Raw genomic sequence first — 25,799 nt, 5'->3', positions numbered from 1 at the left:
TATGTTCTTTTTCAGGATGAAGTATTTTATAGTTTGGTAACAGAAAAATTGTCCGTGCGAGTTCTTTGCAAAGATAAAGGGTAGTTACTGAGGTGCAGCCAGCCTTGGGTTGCAGACTTATGCCAGGCTGGAGCAATGGCTCGGCAGCCTTCAAAAGCAAGCTGTGGAGACACAACACCTTTCAACTCACTGCATTTTGAGTTTATTTAGGCTGAATCCTCTCACCCAACTCATAAGGGCCTGCTTCTGCAGATGCATAATGCACGAGTTGAGTGGGTGCATAATGCTCTGCTGAAGCAGTGCTCACACCCATCCAGTGCTTTCTATTCAAGAGGAATTTGAAACTGTCACTTTGCCTGTTCCAAGGAGGTGCTTAAGTTTAAGCGCATGGCTGGTACTCAAAGCACATGGTTTAATTACTTTGCAGGACCAGGATCTATACGTTTCCCCCAAGGCATTTTTCTCCAGCAGTAGCGTGTGTCATGAAATTCTTGCAGCCCCGGGTGTTAAGGTCCAAATAGTAATTACAATAAGAAGTAAGAAGTACGTATAAAAATGTTGCAGATGTATTTGCACCTGGCCAGGGCTGTGGGATTTATTCCTTATCGTGGGCCTTTTTGTTTGCTTTTCAGTTGCTGCGATGGTGGCTGTGGGTGGGCTTCTTCTCTGCGTGCTGTTGCCTATCCGAGCCTAACATGGTCAGTGTTCTCACCTGTGCTGGCCCCTATTTCGTGTCCTCTCTCCATGTTTTCTGTGCACAGTCTGCCTCTCCCTCCCTTTCTCGTTCTGGCCTGGAAATCGCTTTCTCATCTGACCTCGGTACCCAGGTTGTCTATCTCAACAACTGGAAATAGCGTGACCCAAAGCAGAGTGTGTCACCACTAAGAGCAGGGGTCCCAGGGGAAAAAAAAGACAAACCTGATGTGTTTTGCCATGATCAATCCAGATACCACACCAGAACTGTCATGTGTCATGTTAAAGCCAAATGTCTTCATCAAATTCTGATTCTTGTCACTAAGAGGGGACAGGGCGGGTAATTTGCCCCAAGAAGGGAGGCAGAGGGAAGTGGAAAGGTATTTAGTGGCATGTAATGTGCATGTCAGTGAAATGAACTGTATGTCATCGACATACGTGTCAATGTATGACATACGTGGCAACGACATGGTGCTGTTTGCCAACGATATGCTCCAGTGGCATTGGACATATCTCTGTGGGTGTCGAGAGCTGGGTGTCTGTGCTGCATGCTGCCCCATTCTGCCTCACCAGTTTCTGTTCTCTTGCACTCTCCCCTATTTTCCAACTAATCAAAGGAAGGATTATTTTAATTTCTGTTGGCTTGACTGGACACGAGTTGAGTTGCTCCTGGGAAGAGAATGAGTTTCGGGTCTCTGAGTCGGCTGTAATCTGTGTAGGCAGAGATCTTCTAGGAGACTCTCCCACAGCATCCTCACAGCTAAGTTGAGGAGGTGTGGTCTAGACAATAGAGTAGTGAGGTGGGTTGCAAACTGGCTTAGGGAGAGAAGCCAGAGAGTGGTAGTCAATGGTGCGGAGTCTAGTTGGAGGCCAGTATCTAGTGGAGTGCCTCAGGGGTCAGTGCTGGGGCCAATATTATTCAATATATTCATTAACGATTTGGACGAGGGAATTGAGTGTACTATCAGCAAGTTTGCTGATGACACTAAGCTGGGAGGAGTGGCTGACATGCCAGAAGGACCTGGACAGGCTGGAGAGTTGGGCGGGGAATAACCTAATGAAATTTAACAAGGGCAAGTGTAGAGTCCTGCATCTGGGCAGGAACAACCCCAGGTTCCAGTATAGGTTGGGAGATTACATATTAAGAGAGCAGTGCAGGGGAAAGGGACCTGGGGGTCCTGGTGGACAACAGGATGACCATGAGCCAGCACTGTGCCCTTGTGGCCAGGAAGGCCAATGGCATCCTGGGGTGTATTAGAAGGGGGGTGGTTAGTAGATCGAGAGAGGTTCTCCTTCCCCTCTACTCCGCCCTGGTGAGACCACATCTGGAATATTGTGTCCAGTTCTGGGCCCCTCAGTTCAAGAAGGACAGGGAACTGCTGGAGAGGGTCCAGCGTAGGGCAACGAAGATGATTAAGGGAGTGGAGCACCTCCCTTATGAAGAAAGGCTGAGGGAGCTGGGTCTCTTTAGTTTGGAGAAGAGGAGACTAAGGGGGGACCTTATTAATGTTTATAAATATATAAAGGGTGAGTGCCATGAGGATGGAGCCAGGCTCTTCTCGGTGGCAAACAATGATAGGACAAGGGGTAATGGGATCAAGCTGGAACACAAGAGGTTCCACTTAAGTTTGAGAAGAAACTTCTTCTCAGTGAGGGTGACAGAGCACTGGAACAGGCTGCCCAGGGAAGTTGTGGAGTCTCCTTCTCTGGAGACATTCAAAACCCGCCTGGACATGTTCCTGTGCGACCTCACCTAGGTGTTCCTGCTCCAGCAGGAGGATTGGACTAGATGATCTTTTGAGGTCCCTTCCAATCCTAAACATACTGTGATACTGTGATACTCCTGAAATCATGGCCTCATCACATTGCTGCTTGAGACATTCCAGTTGCGTTGGTAAGGAGAACCTCTCAGTACTTCAGTTGTCGGTGGTGGCCATGCCACCAGTGCAGGAGCAGTGCCTCGCTGGGAGATGTGCCTCAAATGTCCCCCAGCTATATAATCATAGAATGTCCTGAGTTGGAAGGGAATCTACAAGCATAATCAAGTCCAACTCTTGTCCCTGCATATGACAATCCTAAAATGTGTCTGAAGCATGTGTCTGAAGGCGTTGTCCAATTGCTTCTTGAATACTGTCAGGCTTGGAGCTGTTCCTACCTCCCCTGGGTGGCCTGTTGCACTGCTCCACCACCCTCTGGGTGAAGAACCTTTTCCTAGTGTCCAACCTAAACCTCCTCTGGCACATCTTCCTGTCGTTCTCTTGGGTTCTATCATTGATCACCAAAGAGGAGAGATCAGTGCCAGCCCCTCCTCCTCCCCTTGTGAGGAAGCTGTAGAGCAAAATGAGGTCTCCCCTCAGTCTCCTCCAGGCTGAACAAACCAAGTGACTTTAGCTGCTTCTCATACGGCTTCCCCTCCAAATCCTTCACCAACTTTGTAGCCCTCTTCTGGACACCCTCTGGCATCTGATATCCTTTTCATCCTGTGGCACCCAGAACTGCACACAGTGCTCCAGGTGAGGCCACACCAGTGCAGAGCAGAGCAGGACAATCATCTCCCTTGCCCGGCTGGCAGTGTTGTGCTTGATGCACCCCAGGACATGGTTGGCCCTCTTGGCTACCAGGACACATGGTTGGCTCATGTTCAAGTTCATAGTGTGACAGCAATGGGAAATATGGCGTGCGCCCACTCAGAGGACACTGGGAATGGACTGGATGACTGTGAAGAAGAGAGACGCACAGGGAAAATGTAGCTGAGCTGGAAATTACCCTCTGCCACATTCCTCCTCAGCTAGGGAGAGACCAATGCGACAGCCAGCTGGGAAGGGCAAATGGGAAAGGCCATGCCATCAGAAGGCAAAACAACCTCTTCAGAGAAATTTATGGAGATCACTTCAGAGGGAGCTTCCTGCAAGAGTAGGAAACAGTATCTTGTTCAAATTGGTATTTAATTGTTCTGGCAGTAGTTTAGGAAAGCCAAGGAGTCATTCAGTACAAAGGCAGGGAAAGACTAAAGGCCAAAAATACCACTGCTGGAATTGTGAAACTTCCTTTGGTTAACTGGAGGTTGAAGGGAGGCTGGCACCATGGAGAGGGAGACAGCAGTGGCTGGGAAAGCTGCTGAGAAGATGGTGAGCTCAGGCCAGTCGTCTGGTGTCTCTTCAAACTGGCTGAAGGTCTTAGCTTGTCATTTCAAGACCTTTTAGTGCTCTTCTGATCCCATTCTACGAATAAGAGGACTTTGAGAGTAGGTAGAGTTGAATGAGAGATTCCCAACCAGCATGGATTGCACCAGGTTACCCCAGGTGAAAGTTCGGTCCAGTGCAGTGGAAAAATAACTCATTATAGACATCAAAAAAAGTGAACAGAAAAATGGGAGACAACTTCCGGTATAAAAGCTGTTTGTTTTACACCAGTCCCTCAAGCATTTCGTAGTTTTGTACTACTGAATATACTCTGGGATTGCAAGCAGCAAAGGCGAATGCAGAACACGGACCTTTGCCTCTGGCTCTCCATATCAGCATTGTTTATCCAGGATAAACCGATTTGCTGAACAAGTTATTGTCTCCACACATGAGCTGAGGTGACAGGATCTTGGCCATATGGATGGAGCCTGGTTTGTTTGTTCCTCTGGGTGGAATGCAGTCCTGCAACACATATGCAACCTTGTTGCTTTAACATCTTGAAAAAAAATAGTATGAAATGAGCACTAACCCCTTATAAACAACAACCTCACGGTCCTCACAAACTTTCTGTAAAATGCCAGCTCGAGGTGGGTGGGATGCATTCATCAGAGCTGATTTATAGTAAAAGATGTGCTTCTGAGTGAAGGTCTGACCCCTGAAAAGCAAGTGGCGTTTTGTTACTGTTCAGGGAAGCGCACAGAGTTCATTTGTCTCATATTTAAGAAATTAAATAAATGTGTAAATCTCTGCAGGACTGGGACAGGAAATTACAGGCTGGTTTAGGGCACAAAGCAGTTGATGGCACTGGCTGTGCCTGGCAAGGCAAGGCCCTTCCCTCATCGGGGACTTCCAAATGCTGTCCCTATATGTGTCCCCAGTGCCGTCCCATGTGTGGCCCCAGCTGGGAGATGGAACCTCCTTCTCTTAGGCTTTCGGTGGGGCCAGAAAGGGCACCCCGAAGCACAGGTTCAGACACAAAGTATCTCCACAGGTCCAGGGAGAACAAGCATCGTCCTGCCTGGTTTCTTGAAGGATTTTTCTCTCTGAATTGGTTTCTGTCATGCCAGGCAACGGGCATCCGATTCCCAGCTGGATTCATCATCATTCTACCTGTCAGTTTTATATTTTATAAACCTATATAGGGATCATTTTACAACTTCACTTTTATAATCTGCCCCATAAATATTTTATGAGCTGCCTGCCAATCTGTAAGTAGTTTTTAAATAAGACATGATGCCTTAAGAATATTTAAAGTCTCACTTTTTTTTTTCCTCTGATAGTTTTATTGAAAAACACAGGGCCATGCAAGGAAGACAGCTGCTTTCTAGATCCAGAAACTGGGACAAATCCACAACAGGAGTAAATGAATTGAGATTCAGGTGTGCTGCTGAATTACATTAACTCTTTGACTGAGTGTCTCCAGCTCAGTGGGAGATGAAGCGAGCATCAGGATCTTTATACTTCTGCAGTATGTGATATAGAAAAGTTATAAGAAATCTATGGTTTGTATAATGACCATAAACTAGAGAGTGGGTCTTCCATCAGGAGACTTTTGACTCACAATTTTTCTAATAAATATTAAGCACAAATGCACATACAGAAATGGATTATTTCACAAACAACTGGGAGCTTTATCTTCCAAAAAAATATATTGCAAGGCCACAACATTTAGATACTTTTATCTGCCAGTAAGATTCATGTAGTGAATCAGAACTGTTAACCTGAAATAGCAGGTTTGAATGGGATTTAGCTGGTGAAGAAAGGAGAAAAAAACTGCTTGTGTGTGTTATTGAAGGCATCTGAAGGTTGAGAAGGGAAGAGGTGTGGTTTAGCTCCAGTTAGTATGTACCTGGCCCATTTCTCTGGGTAGTTTAAGAAAACAAGTGTGCAAAGGGCACAGGCAATTGCATGGGGCAGGTTTTGCAGCAGGCTTTGTTAGCGATGCCCAACTATTGCTTGACAGTGGTGGTCCACTGCCTGAAATTTCACTTTGACCTGTCTTGTTTTAATGATACTTTGGGGGTCCCAGAGCCTGATTTCTGTGCCGTGCTGCTGGATGTGTTTGCTTGGTCCCTTTGAGTTGTCCATCAAGGTGCGCTCAGATCACTGGATGCAAGTGATGGCATGTTCCCCATCTCTCTCTCCTCCCTCTTTATGGTCAAAGCATCAGGAGTAAGAGGTGAGGGCATTTGCTTTAAACAGCAAACAGAAGAAATCTTTTACGTCTGATTGGTAGAGGGATGAATTTGTGTATTCTAAGAGGAAATCTGAGGTTTGAATACCTGCCTCGAAAACCTCTTCACACATATACACCCTGATCCAGAAAATTACAGAAATTGCAGAAAAGTGATTTAATTTCTGGCAACTTGAAGTGGAAAAAAATAGCATTTGCCAGAAGTGGGAATTGATGCTCATCTCTAGGTTTTATACTTAAGTGGGTGGCAGTGGCATGATGAAAGAGAATCCACTTTCACCCAGGGTTTGTAAACACCCAAACATACTTTGCAATGACCCTTCCTCTCTGCATCTCTGCTTTCACCTAGTACTTAATTTTTGAGCTAATTAGGCAAGACCCCATCTTGGGAGATGGCTACAGCAGGGTGACGAGCGCTACAGCAGGGTGACGAGCGCTGCTGCAGGCACTGCCGGGGGGATAACTGAGCCGTGTCTCCATCGCTGCCTTCGTGGGTGTTGCCTTCTGAGCGTGATGGTCTCTGCTGGGCTGCTGCTGCTGAGATCGCGCCCTGCATGGATTGCCTGGCTGCTGATCAAGTGTGACCTGTTTATTGACCCTGTCACCTCCCTGCCGTTCCATGCACTGCCTGCCAGTCCTCCCCCTTCTGCACCTTCTACCAATCTGTTCCCTTGCGCTTGCTAGCTCGGCAGCGGTGTCTACGTCCCATCGTCTGGGGCATTTTGTTTGTAATTGTGTTTGCTTCACAAGCCCGGTGCCAAAATCCTCTAACCAAAAGGCTGCTCGGCCCTTTGCAGCCAGCCAGGCAGCAGTTCCCTGGAACAGTACTTCCCATTGAGGGCATGTTTTGTGCAGATGCCTGTTGCTGCCTCCTCCTAATTGCAGTTTTGTTTCTGCTAATCGTATGCGCTTCCTTGCTGTGAGCAATGCTGGAGCGTCTGCATCCCTCCCATCTCAAAGTCATGGGCAAGGGAAGACGTGACTCCAACTTTCTCGGCTGTCAGCGGCTCCTTGTTACCACGAGGGTTTTTTTGGGGTGTCTCAGCTTGCCATCCCCTGCGTGCTGGCTGCCTTGCAGAGCTCAGTTGCAGGTTTTTCTCTCTTTCAAGCAGTGTTCCTCCATCACGTGTCCATGTGGTTTGCTTGAGGGATGATCCAGTTCCTCTATCCAGTTACCATATCAGGTCCTGGGAAAGACTGGCAGATATATGTGCCTCATACATACCTCATCCCATGTTTTTAAGTATATATATATGTATGTGTGTAAATAACAGTTCTCCTCGCCTGTGTGGTTCCTCTGTAGCTTCCTAAGTGATTGTCTGAGTGAAAGAGGTCTCAGAAATGCCACCAAAGCAGCCAGTTAATGCTAATGTGATAATGTTGCCTAGAGAAGTGGCAAGAAGGGTGAGGGACAAGTTGGGGAAGAGCAGACAAAGACTGGCAGGAGGATGCCCATATGCCCATGTTTGCAGCTCCACGTTGGGATTCAGCTGCAGCCTTGCAGCTGTTCTCTGAAGTATCAAAAGTATCGAAATTCAAAGTTCTGTGCAGCCACCCCATGGACGAAGGGGACCATGCAGTACATACAAGATGGTCCCTGCAAAAGCTCTGCGGTCTCTGCAGATCCCACTTCTGTGATTGTAATGTTTCATTCCATTCCCTTTCATCATCCCTCCTCTTCTTGCTTTTTTTCCTTCTTAATAATAGCTGAATTACATGTATGGGAGAGTGGAGGTGTTCAGAAGCATCTGTGGAATTTAGAAGCACAAGTCCAATTGAAAATCGGTGGGCCTTGGGCCCTGAATCCTGTTAGGGAAATTGCAACTAGTTTGATGAGCTAAAACTGGAACATCAGCAATACGGCCACTAGAGAGGTTGGATTCATTGCTGCTCTGGGTTTCTGTGATTTGAAGTAATGAGCAGGGTTCTGCCATACCAGCGACAAAACCACTCTTCTGTGTTTGCTTTTGTTTGTTGGTTTTTTTTTTTTCCAGGCGATGTGGGTATAGCAAGGCTAAACAAGATCCAGAAGAAGAAAAGATGCATTTTCATAATGGACACAGTGAGTAAAGATCAAATGTGTATATATGCATTTTTGTCTCTCTGTGGTAATAAGAAATACAAGTGAGAGGATTTTTTTTTTCCAGAAACTGTTTTGCTAGTAATTCACAAACAAATTCGTTTTGTTCTGTTATTCAGTAAGTCCCCTCCTCCCCCGGCTCGAAGCCCCATAGAGAACTGAACATTTGAGCAGTCCTGACATATGCCCAGCTGTTTGCACCAGTACATCATCAGCACATCTCTCTAGCAAGCCATTTTATTTTGCTTCTCTGCCTGTACTGTGTGCTATTAATTTTGCCCAGCCAGCACATAAAAGCTCTACAGTTTTGTGGTCTGGATGTACCTGTGCAGAATTCCTGTTTAAAACCTTTGATGCACCTCAGCCAGCCACGAGGACCAAACCCACAACTCATCTTTGCCTCGGATGCCTCTGCAGAGAAATAATGCTTACTTCTTGCTCCTGGGAAGCTTTTAGAAACACTCTGTTAAGACCCACAAGCTTATTTGAATACACAAACCTCTGTGGTGATGCTAGACAATAGATCTTATGGTTGTTATGAGTCCTCCCATACCTCCAGAGCCAGTGTTTGAAAAGCCTTCCTTCATTAAGTGCTGTGAGGTCTGGGGATGGGGAACAGCAAGGTGCCTTTTGGGGTGGAAAAAGTAAATGTGTCTCGAACAAAAGTCAGATTTCCATTACTGCTATGTAATGAAGGCAGCAAGAAGCAAATCAATTAACAGTCGGAATGTAATGTAGCTGTCTTATTGGACCAATGAGCAGTTCTCCATGCAAGTGTCCTTATGATTGTCAAAACAAACTTATAATATGGATATTGAAAATACTTTTCCCCTCTCAAGTCCTGGAGAAAAAGCCTGCTATTGATTGTATTTATACTGGTACAACCCACAGGCTTTGTACTGCAAATATTCCGTTCGTTTAAATCTCAGTAACTCCATCTGAAATAATGTGGCTGATTGATTAGCTAATATGTGACTGGTAGGACATAATTTATTGCAGCTCCCTGTCAACCCCCATCCACCCAACTTGCTTTGCGAGTTGTTTCCTTGAGCATTTTGATTTTTGTACTTTTCCTCCTGGCGTGTCCTTTCCAGATCCAGAAAGGGATTCTTTTCCTGTAGACCCTCGATCAGCCTGTTATGCAGGACTGAAAGGGATTTTCAGCTGTGCATCGTTTCAGCTGAGCACCGTCATGCACTTTTCTAAATACAATGAAGTTTCATGTATGTCACATATCAAATAAATGTCCTTTCCAAAGGTGCTTACTTGCACAGTGTTTCAAAACACAGAACATTCAAAAAGCGTTATATATTCGTTTTTCCCATAGAAATAGGTTTCCTGGCTGCAATATCTTCCAGCAAACCAGAATGCAAAGGCCAAGAACTGAGTATTGCCCATCATCTGTCATACCATGTTTTGGTAACACTGTTCATTTGTGTTTGCAGTTAAGCTGCCCGGAGTAAGGACCTACATTGATCCGCACACCTATGAGGACCCTAATCAAGCTGTTCACGAGTTTGCCAAGGAAATCGAAGTTTCATGTATAACCATTGAAAGAGTTATTGGAGCTGGTATGGAAACACATTTCGTGCCCCTTAAAGCAGCGTGGAGGGTTGGCTTTTTTAATGCTAGAAATAAAGAAAGGCTGTGAAATCTTTGTGCTGGTCGGTGCCCTGCAAGTGATGGGGAGCACGTTCCCTCCAAACTTTGGGACATCTTGTCTATGGTTTTGAAATTCAAGGACTGAACTGAAGACAGCAGAAAATTATCACAAAGCTTGAGTTATTTCGACAGATGCTAAGGGAACTGAGTCACTTAATTTTCAGGTTCTTTTCACTCTTTTAACCTTTTTCTCCTCCTCCATTAAGGTCAGTCTCAAAGCAAATATAAGAATAAGAAGTCATCTGAGAGAGAAAAAAAGCACAAATTCCAAAGCTTCTCTGGTTAAAAGAAGAATTTCCCATTTTCTTTACAGTTAAGCTTTTTGTTTGGAATTGCGTCCAACCTTAGGAATGTTTTGTATCCTCTGAAATTGTGTTTTTGGAGGTAATGTACTGTTCACCAGAAAAAAATATCCATTTGCATTACTGTTTTAGAAAAGGTGGTTGTAAAATCAGAAAGGTTTTGTAGTCTATAAAAATATATGTTGCTATGAAAGGTTAACAGCATTCCATCTATTTAACTTACCAAAAGGAGGTTAAGAAGCAAGTGGCTTGTTCTTTACAGCTGTCTACACAGGGTGATGATACAGGATGTGACAAGACTATTTCATCTAGTAGACAAAAACATGAAATGAGGAAAAACCACATTGGAATATAGAGCGTAGCTCTTTAAATATAGGAAAATTACATTTTTCTTCCCAGTTTTCTTGTGCTTATGAGCTACTTGGCTATCTCTATGAGCTGAGCTATATGCTGCAGACGGACAGGTGCCTTCGGCATGCTGCAATCCCGTTCTTTCTGAATTTTCTCTGAAGGTGAATTTGGGGAAGTCTGCAGTGGACGGCTGAAGCTGCATGGCAAACATGAGTTGCCAGTGGCTATCAAAACCCTGAAGGTGGGCTACACAGAGAAGCAGAGGCGAGATTTCTTGGGAGAAGCAAGCATCATGGGGCAGTTCGACCACCCCAACATCATCCACCTGGAAGGTGTCGTCACCAAAAGTAGGTGCAAGTTGCTGCCAACCTCTCTCCTTGAGCTCTGATTGATGGGAGAGTTGGATAGGGAAGGAAAACTCAGGTAACTTACCTTTTGACTGCACCTTTTATCATTTCTCAAAACCCAGCCAGCTCCCCTTGCCTGAAATCACACTTTGTGGGTCTAGCTGGGAACAGGTTCCTATGCTGGTTTGACTGAAATTGAGTTATTTTCTTCATGCAGTTAGAAACCTTTCTTTTTCATAGCTAGCATGCTCATTATTTGAACTCATTTTGAGAACAAAAGATAACACCCCAGCACAGAGTTAATGTTTTTAATTGCTCTGGTCTGAGAGCCAAGGACATTCTGAGCGCTCTGTCCACAGGTGAGAGGCATCAAAGAATGGGGGCATGGATGGGGCGGAGCTTGACCGACATCCAGACTGATCAATAAGAGTATTCCATCCCATTAGTGTCATGCTTCAGATTTAAGGAGCAGGGGGATCTTCTGCTCACTCTTTCTGGGGCATTCTCACTCCTGCCTGCTCTTGGGTGTTTTTTTTTTTCTCTCACGCATTCTTTCTTTTTTGTTGTTTTTATCGGAGCCGTGGGAGTTCTGTTCAGGACGCTTAGTTCGGCCTTTTGCCATTTTGCAGAGGCCTCTGCACCTTTCTGCCTTTTTCCCTTTTTTTTTTTTTTTTTTCCTTTTTTTTTGTTCCTCTCTTCGGGATCACAACCAGGTGCAGCTTCCTGGGACTGGCTGATCAGTTATGGACGGAATTAGTGAAGCATCGCCTTGAGTATCTTTTATTTCTATGTTATATATATATTTACTAGTAGTGTATTAGTATTTTGTTATTTTATTAAACTGTGTTTATCTCAATTCAAGTTTCTCTTTTCCCTTCCGATTGTCTCCCCTAGCGGGGAGGGAGGAGGAGGGAGTGAGTGAGTGGCTATCATGGTTGTATTGCTAGCTCAGGTTAAACCACAACAGTGATTTGTGTCTGAATGATTTTGGCATTATTCTACCTAGAATGGATAAATAATGGATAAAATTATTAAAAAAAAAAAACAAAAAAACATACAACAAAAAAACACCAACACGTTAACTCCCTCTGCAAAACTTGTTTAACCTAGGCATAATATGCTTGGGCAAGAGAAAGCCCCTCTACAAAAGCCCAGAATTAAATGAGGTAGAACTAGGAGCTGGTGTGCCTGGCCAGCCTAAGGCAGTGGGTGGGCGACAGAGACAGCGCTGAGCCTGGGATGTCTACCAGAGCATGCAGCATCGCCTTCCCCTTGTAAAATGCAAGAGTATTTTGAGCCATGAGCCCTGATAATTCCCAGCTGTCATATTTTGAGAAACTGCTGCAGCAAAATGCTGGCAAAGAGCCCACAGGAGGGTAGTGCTGAACCCTGCAGGGTAAGAGCAGAGACAAAAATTAGCTGAAGGCAGGGAAGAACGAGGGTGTAGCTGAAGGGGGTAGGACTGATTTAAACTACGATTAAGTCTAGCTCCCTCAGGGATCTGCTAGTGATGCTTGTGGTAATAGTTGCTTCTCGCCAGCATCTGGGGCCATGTGGCTGCTGGTCATTGCATTTGTCATTCATCAGAGGCAGTTTCTTCAAGATTAGTTCTTTTTTCAGATCTGCAATAGAGCAGGTACAGAGACACCAGACATTTGTCCTGTTCATATCCTTATAACCTACCTGAAATCAGTACGTGTTTGCAATCAACGTCCTTCTTTTGTATTTTTCCTTGAAAGTGCATTTGCTAAAACTTCTAATTAAAAAAAAAAAAAGAAAACACAAGATGGGTCTCTTCCAATAGTTGAATAACATACTCTCTTGGAGTCACCTTGTGTAGCACACAAAAGCCTCTTCGTGGGCATCCATCCTGCACACTACATGCTCATTACATGCTTGTTTACTGCACTCAAAATTTTTCCATCAGGCATCCAGAGCATCTTCCCAGCTTTTTTTTTTTTCTTTTAAATGGACTAAAACTAGCTTTTTGAATCCCAGACAATGCTGCTATTGTTTAACTTCTCTTTCCCTTCAGTGTTTTAGTCGTTGGCCTATCATGGATTCGGATCTTTAGGGTGAAATGTCTGCTGCATTATGATTTACTTTAGAAATAAATCAAGTGAAAATGAATTAGGCCATTTTTAATTCTGAATGAGAATATCCATGCAAAGGCTTAATACCATTTAACTAATCTACTTCAAAGGCACACCTTAGTTAATTTGTATTGTCTTCGTTGTCGCCAAGCAGACAAGCCCTTAGCTACTTTTAATTTACAAATGAGATGCCAGTCTTGCTGCAATGACACCTTGAAGTGTCAGAGATAGGGACCCCATGCCACAGTCAGGAGGCTAGTGTTTAAAAACAAAACGTTTTAAAAAAGAAAAGAGATATATACCCATGATTTTCCCTCCTCACATAGCCACCAATGTGCTCGCCAACGTATAGCAACGTCACCCAAGATCCCTTCTCCCTCCTGCCCATGTTGTGCGTGGCAGGAAGGCTGTCATCCTCAAAGATGGGGCTTGTGATGGTTTTGGGGACTTGCCATTATTGCTCATGGCGCCATTGTGCTTTTCTCATAGCAGAAGTTCTGAGCACAGGGCAGTCACTGTGATATTAACTTATAAGAATGGAAGCAGTGCAGGTCCCTCTCGCTGCAAAGGTAGTGTCTGTGCAACAGTAAGTGTTTTGGTTGACAAGCTCACAATTACCTTTATTGTGTAGATAATTAAGCAGTAAATTAAGCAAATAGTTAAGGTAAGGGGGAAGTGAGAAGATTAAGATCAATGTAAATGGTGGGATGCGTGCCCATTTTTCGGAGCATTTACCTTCATGTGCATGTTATGACATGCAGCAGCTCTCGTTGATCATTTCTACCAAAGACGTTTATAATGCGTTTTACAAATAATTGACAGCTCCTCTTTTGTCTGTGCCGTGTGCTAGCTAATGGAAATTGATTTAAATAAAAAATAATTATCATGTTCTTATAAGATTTCATTGAATTTACAAGGGCTGGAGCACACCACATTAATTATTGCTATGTCATTGTGGCAAGCTAGCGAGAAATTAGATATAAAAACTGAGCAAAACCTATATATAATTACCATAAAAATGACTCGGGCATGAAAATTAATCACATGGATTTGGAAAAATGTTATTATTGCTGTCAACAGTAGGAGACCAGGTCTTTTGTTAAAAACTTTTATTTTGATTTCCACTCACACTCACTCCATATTTAACTTGCTTTTGTTCTGCAGCACAAATATTCCTTTTCTTCATTCCAGATGAGTTTACAAAGGCAGTCACACAGGTTTAGTTGAATTACAAGGGATGTAATCCCATCCTTTCTTTCAGCTTGCAGGTACCCCACCTGTAATATGGGGTTACTTTGCCATCCCCTCCTCCTCAATTCTTCTATTTCTACATAGATGTGGGCAAAAACTGTTGTCATCCCTCTGGGACAGCAGTGTCTCAGTGTAGATTTACTGTTGCATGGCTGTATATTTGTATTCAGGCACACTATGAAACAATTTTATTGCTCATGTTTTTTAAATAAATTGCTGCTAACAAACTGGTGCACTTTTTAAAAATTTTTTTCTAGACAAACCAGTAATGATAGTAACTGAATACATGGAGAACGGTTCTCTGGATACATTTTTAAAGGTAATACTTTGACTATTTTTCCAGGGGTGGCCTTGGTTAAACCTCGGGTTCTTTGCAGGTGGTTAATAGGGATGAAAACGTTTGCTGGGTGCTGGTCCAGCCGTTGGTGCTGTCTGGAGGCAGGATTAGCTCAGTTACGTGTTTGATCTGTATTTATACAACATCCTTCGGGAATTGGTTCATGCATTGGTACAAACAGATAAGAATAAGTTGGAGAATATTACATTTACTTTAGAAGGTGGTCTGCTGCATGGAAGTGATTCACTTAGCCTGCAAAACTTCTTGCTGTTTCAAGAGCACATCCACGCTGCTGCATCATGGCAAACCCCACACTCATCAGAGTTTTTCATGAAATGTGAGAGCTGGAGAAGGGAGGATAGACCAAGAGGTTAGAAATGTGGTGTAGTAACATGGGAGGAGCCCCAGCCCCCAAATATTCACCTGTGGACCTCTGCAAGTAGGATTTATGTGCATCTTGGTGCCTTTCCATTGGCTGACTCAGAGACAGCCCACCCTGGTGCTTTTATACACTTAATTACATGTGTACACTCCCAGTCACTGTCTCTTCATCAGTCACCAGTGGAAACAGTTCACTCCTTGATCTCCGGTTAGAAGAACTACATTTCCTTAGCTTTGTCTCTAGGGATCATAATTCAAACAATGAAACTATGAAAAGCTTCGTGGTCTGAGCATGCGAGTAATGAATTATTAATTTCCCTGGTTTTCTGCACTGGAGACTTGCCTTTGCATTTTTCTTGGTGCACATGCAATGCTGAGAGTAAGAGATGCTCAGCTCTTCAAATGTCTCCTTCTTTTTACAGAAGAATGATGGGCAGTTCACGGTCATTCAGCTGGTCGGGATGCTGCGAGGCATTGCATCGGGAATGAAGTACCTGTCTGACATGGGTTATGTACACAGAGATCTCGCTGCCAGGAACATTCTCATCAACAGCAACTTAGTCTGCAAGGTGTCTGACTTTGGCCTCTCCAGAGTCCTAGAAGACGACCCCGAAGCGGCATACACAACCAGGGTGAGTTATGAGGATACTCAACTGATTACACTCAAGAAAAATTTATTTCCTGCTGCTTTTTGGTATTCAAGCTCTTTAGCAAAGAGGTTTCTACAAATCCAGAGCCTCTAAACTGTGCAGGAGGGTTTGGCATTGTTACCAGTTAATCATAATCAAGTTCATTTTGCAAATGCCTGTCACTGTTTAGTGAGGATGGCCAAATACAGCAGAACATAACTAATAACTTGTAAGTTCACATTGGGTTCCAGAGTCAAATAGCAAACTTGGCCAGGGCACTGCACTCCCGGATGAATCCTGTCCTCTTTGGTGAGTACGGAAGGGAGGAAAGAGAAGGAGCAAGTGCTTTGCTTATGCATCCATGAAGAGATGTAAGCCATGGTCTTCTGGACAATTTGCCCCTTCTAAAACATTAACAAGCATGTCATGCCTGTTGCAAATGGCACATATTCAACGTTACCCTGTCAAAGGTTGTTTCCCTCAGCCTGAGAAAGGGCTGCTCCAGTCTCAGCCCTTTCCATCCCTGATCCATCCTTTCAGGACACCAGCACCCACCATGGTGCGAGGTCCCACGGCCCCAGCACTGTGGAGCGGGGATGGCCAGGACCTGTCTCCAGCAGTGGAGACTTGGAGAGAGCCTCCTGTGATGGGATGTCACCAATTATCACATTTTTCTGAGGGCGATGGGAGCTCTCTGTCTCCTGTTCCCAGTTCCCCGTGGAGATTTTGCAATCTGGGAAAGGCCTTTGGACTCTTGGCAGTCCCAACCCCATGACAGGGCTGGGAGCATGGCATGCATCAATAGATCTGTGAATAAATCATTATTGGAAGAATGGACTTTTTAAAATTGGCTTTGAAAACGTGTTCCAATTTCTTTTTTCCAATAATAAACACTGTTAGGGGGAATTCAGGGAGACTTTCCAATATTTGGTTCATCACTGAGAGGAAAGGACTTCACAGTAAAATATATTTTGATACAAATCAGGGGAGACAACTCTTTAAACCCAATGAGAAAAGCACTTCTTAATCCAAACTCCTTTCTTTAATCCTTAATCCAAATCCTTTCCCTCCTCTCTTCCTTGTCAGAGATGATCTGAAGTTTGATTTCTAAAGTGGTAGAAAGTGGAAAGGGAAATAGCAAAGCACACTTGACAGCTGTGGCATCGTTTTCAGTCCCACAGCAAAGGCCAAGCAGATTTCTGTGCCTGCTATGCAGATCCCTCTGCAGGATTAGGACCGCGCTAAAGAAAAAAAAAATGACATTACCTCCACAGCAATTTGCATGAAGCCCTCATTAGATCAAAGTCTTTCTTGGTTTCAGAGCTGTCTGTTCTGCCCCTGCTCGCTCTCAGAGACGGAGGAACTGTATTCCCTTACCAAGCCTTGCAACATAATTGAGATGTTGATCCTATACATGTACCAGCGTTCAAACAACAGACCTTCAGGACAGCCAATTAGTAGGCAGCCTACAAATGCTTATGGGCTGAGATAATGTGGAAGAGGGCCCCATGCTGTCAAACAGATTTACTTTAAAATTCGATGTCTCTTTCCAGAGAGAAAATAACATCCCTCAGTGCTCTGATGCTTCATCCTCTTTTGCATGTTCCCTGCCCTCCCCTGTAATCTGGTTCTCATTTGGTTGGTTTTTGTTGTTGTTTTTGTTGTTTTAACTTTTTATTCTAGGGAGGGAAGATTCCCATCCGATGGACGGCACCCGAAGCGATTGCCTTCCGCAAATTCACATCGGCCAGCGATGTTTGGAGCTATGGCATTGTGATGTGGGAAGTGATGTCCTACGGCGAGAGACCTTACTGGGAAATGACAAACCAAGATGTAAGCACATGCGAGAGCTGCCGCATGATGGGATTTTGAGGGCTCAGCGTTCAGCCTGCAATCAGAGAGGCAGGATGGGGACAAGAGGATGAGAGCTGCTGTAAAACTGGCTTTGCTCCCTCACACCAGATTAAACCAATCCTCCTGTTTGATGCTCTTTTTTGCAGCAGCAGCAACCCAGAACAGGCTGTGCGCAGAGGGGAATGTGTCTGTCTGCACAGGGGCAGGCCTGCTTCCCCGAGCAGACCACCGGAGCTTCACTAATGCTGTTAGAGCTAGAGCCAGGCCCTCCTCTGCTTGGTGACAAAGGTCTGCCAGGGAATAGATGCTGATAACTGGCAGTATTTCATTTGTGTATTCAAACCCCCACTGCCGCGTAATTCAGAAACTCAAGAGAGTCATGATAAGGGCTTTGTTTTGCTGCACAAAAGCTCGATGATTTGATCAAGTGACAGCAATCCCAGAGACTGCAGCTCTGTTTCCCTTGCATCATGGATCTTGTGAGCACGGTTTTGCTCCTGTTGAGAACATCGTATAAGTCTGTGCTAACGCAAAGTCTCACGGTTATATGTATATGTATAGCACCCCTCAAGTTGTGTCCCCTTGCTCCTGAGCCCCAGTGCCCCCTCAAGCCTCTGACTTTAAGGCCACCAGAGAGGTGCCTGGAGATGCCATCCTCTTCCTTCCAGAGATGCTCCAGTAGGATCTCTACCTCCTACCCTGAGCTCACCATAAACATCTGTCCTTGTCTAAGGCTAAAAAAATTTAAGCTAGGTTTTGCCAGATTTTCTGGGGCCCCTCCTTCCTCTTCACATCTCCAAGAAACACAACACATGGAGGTCTCTGAGGATGCTAGCTAGTGTGTGAGCTCAGGGTCACCATGAGGCACGCAGGGCCCCCCAAGCAGTTCTGCGATGGCGGGGGTACAAGAGCACTTGGCAAACCCATTTGTTCTTCATCCCTCTCTCTTCATCTCTGCAGCGATGCCACCAGTGGAGATGCTGCTGCTGTCTGGGTGACCAAGCAGGTCCTTGCTCCTTCATGGGCACAACACCTGATGTTTAATTCTTTTTTCTTTTTTGAGCAGTGTTCCCATCCTCTTGACTTTCTGCCATTTCACTGGCAGCAAAAGCTCTGGCTGTATTTTGTCTGTGGGCCTTCGCCATCAGTGGATTTTACTACCTGTCACACCGAGCTGCTGTCTCATATCACTCTGAGTCCAGGTGCAGAAATGAGCGGTACCTCTGGGACAGTCATGCCATGCTTCTTGCCAGGGAGATGAGCGTGTTGTTTGGCATGAATGCCCCACCACTGCTGCATCGCTGAGGCTGTCATGTTTGCAGGGAGTTTGGTAAAGTAGCCTGTATCTACACAGGGATTTATCTCAATCAAATAGAGAGACTTTCTTCCACAGCCTGTGCAGAGTATGCAGGTATTAAGAGCCAAGCTTTTTCAGTCACACTGAGCACAGTAACTATATTCAATGCCAATGCACTGGCAGAGCACAGATGTTGTTCAGTAAATGGCAGGCTAAGATTCAGGTTGGTGCCGATGAAATAACACTTCATGGCCAGGACAGTCCCTGGTCTGGATGGTAATGCTATTGTATAAACATCCACGCTTCACAGAACTGTTCCAAAAAACCCAAATGCCTCCATGCACCATGTGGTACAGAGTGAATTTCACTCTGACCTGAGAAGAAGCAGGTGGGGGACTCGTTTCTTTAGCAGGAGAAAGCAGAGGACTGGTGAGATGCTGATGAGCATCAGTTGCTGCTCAGGCTTTGCTTGGGTCACCTCTGCCTGTAACGGGTGTGGGTGGCAAGTGCCTGGAGGCCAATAGCCTGGGAAATTTAATTCAGTGCATGACAGAGAAATGTTCTCATGCAATTTGTGCCTTTCTTCTTCATCTTCTCTGCCTTCCTCCCCTCCTCATGTTGGCTGAAGAATCAGTGTTGACTTTCATGCAGAGGACCAGAGGGCTCTGCTTAGGTGAATTTCAGACTCCGCTGCACAAGTTTCTTCTTGTGTGGCTTGTAATTAAAGCACATTATTTGCAGGCATGGTCAGCAGTGAGCAAAGTAGTTCTCCCCATGTTACAGCCGATTTGCTTTAAAGGAGTTGCAGCACCGTAGGGCAGGCAGCATTGTAACTGCCAAGGCTACAAACCACATTTTAAAGTTGTGCTGGTTTCTGGATGACCTTCTAAAAATATGCTTTGACTTGACCACAAGATAAGGCTTTGATGCAGGAATTGTTGAGAAGAATTCTGTGGCCCGTATTACACAGGGTGGGAAGCTAAATGATGACAGTAGTTGCTTTTTAGTCTTCAGGCTGGTGGGTTTATGAAAACACAGAGCTAAAAGTGTTTGGTGGAATAGATTATCCTGACTTGTCCTCTCTCAAGCATCTCTGGTTCAGTCACGCTGATCAATAAATGAGTAGTGCTTATTCAAGAGAGGAAAAGGAACAAAAATGCCCCCTTATAGGAGCAAATTTTAGCTCTTCAAGTCTTAAAAAGCAGTATGCATCAATGAGCAGAACAGCAAATGGGCCATTTTCTTATTTTCTAAGTATTGTGGTGGCTACAAGTCATTTATCTTTGTTGTTTCATTCTTTTGCTCCTGTTATTGCCAACCCCCGAGGCACCTTCAGATGCAAGAGTATATTTCAGCATCCTAGATCCTTGTAGTGTTTTGATACCATTTACATTGCATCTCCAGAACGAATGACATCCTGTAAATTGAGTTAACACTATTGATTGTGATGTTGCTGCCAGGAATATCAAGCATGCATAACCCTGCTGCAGATGTACGTCAGATATTCTGAGCTGGTGCCAGATGGTCTGCTCCCTGTCTTGCTAGTATTTGCTTTCTGCTACAGCTGGAGGATGATCCGTTACTGTTATAAATACAGACACTGATGCAGCAAATAACATTCTTGTGGCTGTGCCACACTGAGGCTTTTTATTATAGAGCAACTGCAAATTTGGGGTTAGGGACCAACTGAAAAGCATGGTGTGAAGAACAGCAGAGTGTGTGGGGCTGGTTTTTGAGGTTGTGAGCAAAAGCCAGTCTGTAGAATAGATTGCTTTGCAGGCACAGGTTGGGTGGAGAGCAGTGCAACTGCTCCACTGACAGATGAAACCTTGGATGGCTACAAAAGGCCTTGTTGGCCAGATCTTCAGACATGCCCAGTACCCTTGGAGAAGACTACAAAGCCTCGCCTAACTTCTTCTCTACTACTTAGGTCCTTAGGGAAGCTGAGGTTCCCACTACTGCCACTCAGCCAGCCCAGCTCATTCCTGGGACTCTTCCACTTGGCAAGAAGCCCCATGGTGGAGAATGATTCCAAGGCAATCCATGCAGTCCCAATTTTTGAAGCCTTCTTGAAATGCAATGCCAGCCTGTCTTGGCTCTTCCTGTACCGCTCATATGGGGATTAAAGATCAAGAAAACAACTTCCATGCTAACCACAGAGTCTTCTTTTTAAACACAGGATGTTTTCAAATCAGAAGTGAGATGGTGCCTAGAATGAACAGCATCTCAGGCAGCCTTTGGAGCCCAGCGGTGAAGCGCTGTGGTTTTTCATACAGCAATAGCTGCTTCCAGCTCCTTTTGGTCAACAAGTCTTGGGAGTAGAGATTGTGAAGACAATCCGCTGGGACTCTTGGCACAGTCACAGACCCCTGCGGCTTGAAATAAGAGCTGTGTTCTCCTGATAATTGCTAAGGGTTCAAAATGGGAACTGCTGGTCTTGGAGCCCTGCTGTAAATCTGCCCTGAACTGGGGAAAACAAGTTGCTGTCTTCAATTCTGCTCTCATTTATTCATTTCTGCCTTTCAAGAGGGCAGGCAACACATGTGCGTACCGCTTGGTTTATATACAGAACCATATATGGTTTGTATTATATTTGAAATCAGCACAACCACCCTCCCCTGGTTTTAATTTATATACTCTTGGGCTGACATTTTAAAATCCTGGCAGAAATGTGGCCACATTAAGAAACGTCTAGACCCAGACAGTATTGAATGATACATGAGATGGTTGTTCTACCTCTGCTTTGAATCTATCCATCAATTAGCATTCAGAGTCTCTTTGGAAATAGTCTGACTTTTATTACTGTAATACAAATTCGTGGTCTAGAATGTGCCTTTTCATTTAAAGAGCAGCCAACATCTGAGTAAACAAAATTGTTGTACTGAAGGAAGATGCCAGAAAGCCCCATAGGCTGCCATTTGTGGACTTAGAGTCACCTCTGGGAATTTCCTGGTATAGAACCTACAGACCTGAGCAGAGCTTTGGATAGGTATTATACAAGATGAGATCTGGCCCCCTGCTTACGGCGGTGCCCGGGCTTTCTAAATTCATTTTGCAGTGTCCAAAAATAAACTTATTCAACCTATCCCATAGAAAATCTGAAATATAGTGGGGTTTGCTGAGTTTGCCTCTTGTATGCAGAGTTGTGGCGGTGGTGGGCTTGTTTATGAGCGTATTGCTGGCCCCCAAGCTCTGTTTAAATCAACTGGAGGAAAAGGTAGGAGGAAGAAAAATGACTTCTCAGCCTTGTGTTGTGTCTCCTGCAGGTGATTAAAGCTGTGGAGGAAGGCTATCGTCTGCCAAGCCCTATGGACTGCCCGGCTGCACTCTACCAGCTCATGCTCGACTGCTGGCAGAAGGACCGCAACAGCAGGCCCAAGTTTGACGAGATTGTCAGCATGTTGGACAAGCTCATCCGTAACCCAAGCAGCTTGAAGACGTTGGTGAATGCATCAAGCAGGTACAAACTCAGGCCAGAGCCATTTCTCAGATCCTTGTCTGAATACCTGTCCCTGGAGTTGAATTATCACTTATTATTTAGCCTGTGAACATCTGGGGGTGGATGTTCTTCCAGCTTCATTATGTCCAGGGGAGCTTCCCCAAATCAACTTTTTTTGTTAAAATTGGCAGGCAGGTGAGCAATTTAGTTACTCTATAAAAGCAATTTTCCTGTTATACTGTGGCCTGTCTTTCAGGAACTGGAGTTTTAGCAGTATTTATGAGTGTATGATAAAGCTACCTGCGCTCTACCCCAAGAGTAGAGATGACAGGACTTGAGTGGATGAAGTAGATAGTAAACACTGCTCAAATTATCTGCCTGTTGACTTTATCTCGGCAATATGAATGAAGAGCATCTCTTGGGGAAGCTCTTATGATGTGCAGAGCTCACAGATGTCCAAGTGCATTCTCTCACAGCTTCCCAGGTGTGTTAGCCACGACCTCCACTTCTGACAGTCTTGGTAACTGTCACGGAGGCACCCCGAGGTTAGTTTAAGGGACAACAGGGTCCAAAACAACTTTTATTAAACCGGTGAGGAACAGGGTTTTAGCACTCCAGAAGTGACTTAAATACAGGTTTGGATATCAGTTGAGGAAAATTATTAAGGGGCAGCAACTAATACAACAGGCGGTCCACAGAGTGCATGCACATGGCTTCACCCAAAACAATGCTGGAGCCGTCCCTGAGTCCCGGAGGAGTACACACTTGCCTGAACACGGTGTGGGATTATTTTAAAGAGATACACGTACTCGTAGTGAGTACGGAAAGTGTACACTCACGATTGTGCGAGGGTAAATTTATAATACACTCGCAATCCTGCGAGGGTTAATTTACTTACACGTGCAAATGTGCACGGAATATTACATGTGCTTATGTGGAAGCACGGGAGGAAAATACACTCGCGATTGTGCGAGGAAATAATTTATACACGTGCTTGTATTGAGCACGGAAAGTACGCGTGCAAATGTGCATGGAAATTTACACGTGCAAATGTGCACGGAAGGAAAATACACCCGCGATTATGCGAAGATTAATTTTACACGTGTTCATATTGAGCATGGAAAGTTACACATGCATATGTGCACAAAAAGTATAAATATACTCGCAATCCTGTGAGAAGTTTTACTCACACCCATGGCGGCAGGGCAAGCGGAGTCTCCATCCCGGGGAGGGGGCTCTCGGCGGCAGCATCTTGCTCGTGCTCCGACAGACCCACGACAATGGGCAGACTCTCGACGAGAATCCCGTTTTTATATTGGCTGATCAGATCTGACTGTAGGCATTCTAGAAGCTTCTCTGCACCCCCTGAAGCCTCCAAACATCCCCCACACTGGCCAGGTGCCCAGCGGCTCCCTGGTGCCTCGGCACTCCCTTCTCCTAATGGCCCTGGCCAGGGTGCCCTGGGGCCAAACAATAGAAGCTGTTAGCCTCAAGTAGCAGAGAGAGAGGGAGATGTGCCTACTCCTTCCATACTGAAGGAGGGAGGAGGAGAGAGCGGGGTTTGCATTCTGCCACAGTAACCTCGGGAGTAACCCACAAGAGGTGGCTCCCAAAGAGTTGTACACAAACGATTTGCTAAAGCGACATTGATTAGAGCAGCCACCATGCAATTAAACATGAATCTCAATTGTTACACAGCTACAAATAAGGTAAATACAAGCAAGAAATAAAGCTGGGGAGGGGGGTGGGAAGGGAGATTTGTATTTTTGAGTGAGTATTAGTAGTGGGGTCTCCACCACACTGGAATCTTGGAGAAACTTTTTGCACTATAAGAACAGAAGTAGTATATTTCTAAGCCACTGCGCTGCTATTCACTCGGTCACTCACAGGATCATGAGGGAGTGATGTATATGTAAATAAACCATCACTGCTTCACTGGTGGCAAGTGGAGTTATCCAGATTAACACTGGAAGAGACCCTCAGAAAAGCTTATTGTCAGAGGAGACAAAAAAAGACACGATGTTATCCTTTGACAGGAAGGAGAGGGGTGTAAGATGAGGTTAGACTGGTAGCATGGACCAAAGCCAATGTACCGTTGTGAGCTTCGACCTGTCCATCTCTCCACCTTCAGAGTGAGTCTTGCACAGCTACAGGTGAACCATCTCGCCTGTAGCTGGACCTCATGTCCCCATGCCGACACGTCCCCGTGAGTGGCATCTCATTCACTGGAAGAGAAGAAATGTGAAATCTCTGTGCATTTAATTTTTTAATACAAAGTAGATCAGATTCTTCAGGCTATTTGACATGCATCACTAACCATCTGAAGAAGAAATTACTCTTATTAGCAATTAATTGTAATGTCAGTCCCAGCAAACCTTCAGGAAAGGGTTTCTAGTAGCACAAAATGTGTGATGTTTCTCTTTTATTTTCAGTTCAGAACAGTCAGCTTCAAGGCCTGTTATATGGAGGTTCATGCACTCTTATACCAAACTATTATGCCAGAAAAGAGGAAAATAGACAGTAAACTGTTCCCTTGAGCTGCTAAGCACTTTGCTGATGTTTTATTCCATGAACAGATCCACACAATTCCACACGTCTACTTTTCAAAGCTGCTATAGGTATTTTTGACATGGATGAAGCACCTGAACAGCTGGGCTTTGGGGCAGTGTTTCTATAACCACAGATTGCTATGCCCAGACCATAGTAATGCCAAATGAATCATAATTTTAACATACAGCAGCTGTAAAGGATTTTTTATATATGTAATGTATTCTTTATGGAAATTCTGATTAATGCAAATAAGGGAGGAAGTCACTCTCTACATTACAGCCCATGCATATAGTAGGTATCTCCTGACATAAGTGATGAAAATCCACTTCTCATTATGATTACTTAGGAGTTTTGAATTCCTCATGTGTATAAAATGTTATGGGAAGCCATTATGCTTTTGGTACTGCAAGTATTCACATTTTATTGGACCCTTCAGCATTGCTATTAAATAAACAAATAATACTAATGTGCTCATAAAATACATGAAGAATCTTGGAGTGCTATAATAACATAATAGCCCAGCTCTCCCTCCAGTTGAAAGTCTTTTCAGTGTAAGCCTCATGGTCAGAGACTGACCACCCAGCAAACATGGGTTTATTTTACCCGTGGGTAGTAATCTTTATGTGAGGCTTATGTTAGCTGTATGTCCTGGTTTACAAGCAGGGGACAAATCTGGTTTCTTTCCCGGCTGACCTTGGACAAGCCCCCTGTGTTCTCTGCGCATCATTAGCAGAGAGGTGGACCTGTATGCAGCACAGGTCACTCATGTCGGTGTTTCTGCTGCAGTGAAGGGTTATTATTTTGCCTGAGTTGCTTCTTTCGTGCATGGCATAAGCGAGCAGGTAGCGATTGCCGCGGCAAGGTTTTGAGAGAGGGTCTGCATGTGGTTTCAGGCTAGAGCATGGCTGGAGTGTTGCTGCTCTCTGCTGGGCTCACTAGAGGCCACCTGCATCTGAAATCCTGGCCCAGCTCCATGGGAGCAGCCCCTGAGGTATTAACAGCAGCCTGCCCTCAAAAGCTGCTGCTGGGAAATGTAATTGGATTTGCAGTTTCCAGGATCTGGGCTGTCTTAAGTTAATTAGGAGATTTACAGGCAGAGGAGGAAAACAGAACTGGAGGAGTGAAACCGGAGATCTTGAAGTAAGGGCAACTGGGGG

At 44.9% G+C, this 25,799-nt stretch overlaps 1 protein-coding gene across 5 annotated transcripts in view; it reads left to right on the top strand.

Annotated features, from left to right (window-relative positions):
- The window catches only part of EPHA5 (EPH receptor A5), a 203,710-nt gene that overhangs the window by 166,649 nt on the left and 11,262 nt on the right, over positions 1 to 25,799 (top strand). For all 5 annotated transcript variants that reach the window (XM_082051993.1, XM_082051992.1, XM_082051990.1 and 2 more), the window contains 7 exons: positions 8,064 to 8,131; positions 9,595 to 9,720; positions 10,626 to 10,811; positions 14,413 to 14,474; positions 15,296 to 15,505; positions 17,186 to 17,335; positions 21,920 to 22,113. In XM_082051993.1, the coding sequence (XP_081908119.1) occupies positions 8,064 to 8,131; positions 9,595 to 9,720; positions 10,626 to 10,811; positions 14,413 to 14,474; positions 15,296 to 15,505; positions 17,186 to 17,335; positions 21,920 to 22,113 (996 nt within the window). The remainder of the gene's footprint in view (positions 1 to 8,063; positions 8,132 to 9,594; positions 9,721 to 10,625; positions 10,812 to 14,412; positions 14,475 to 15,295; positions 15,506 to 17,185; positions 17,336 to 21,919; positions 22,114 to 25,799) is intronic.

The sequence above is a fragment of the Streptopelia decaocto genome (assembly GCF_964273445.1).
Source record: "Streptopelia decaocto genome assembly, chromosome: 4".
NCBI classification, from domain to species: Eukaryota; Metazoa; Chordata; class Aves; order Columbiformes; family Columbidae; genus Streptopelia; species Streptopelia decaocto.
The sequence above is the reverse complement of the archived record's forward strand: the minus strand, read 5'-3'. Positions and strand labels throughout refer to the sequence as shown.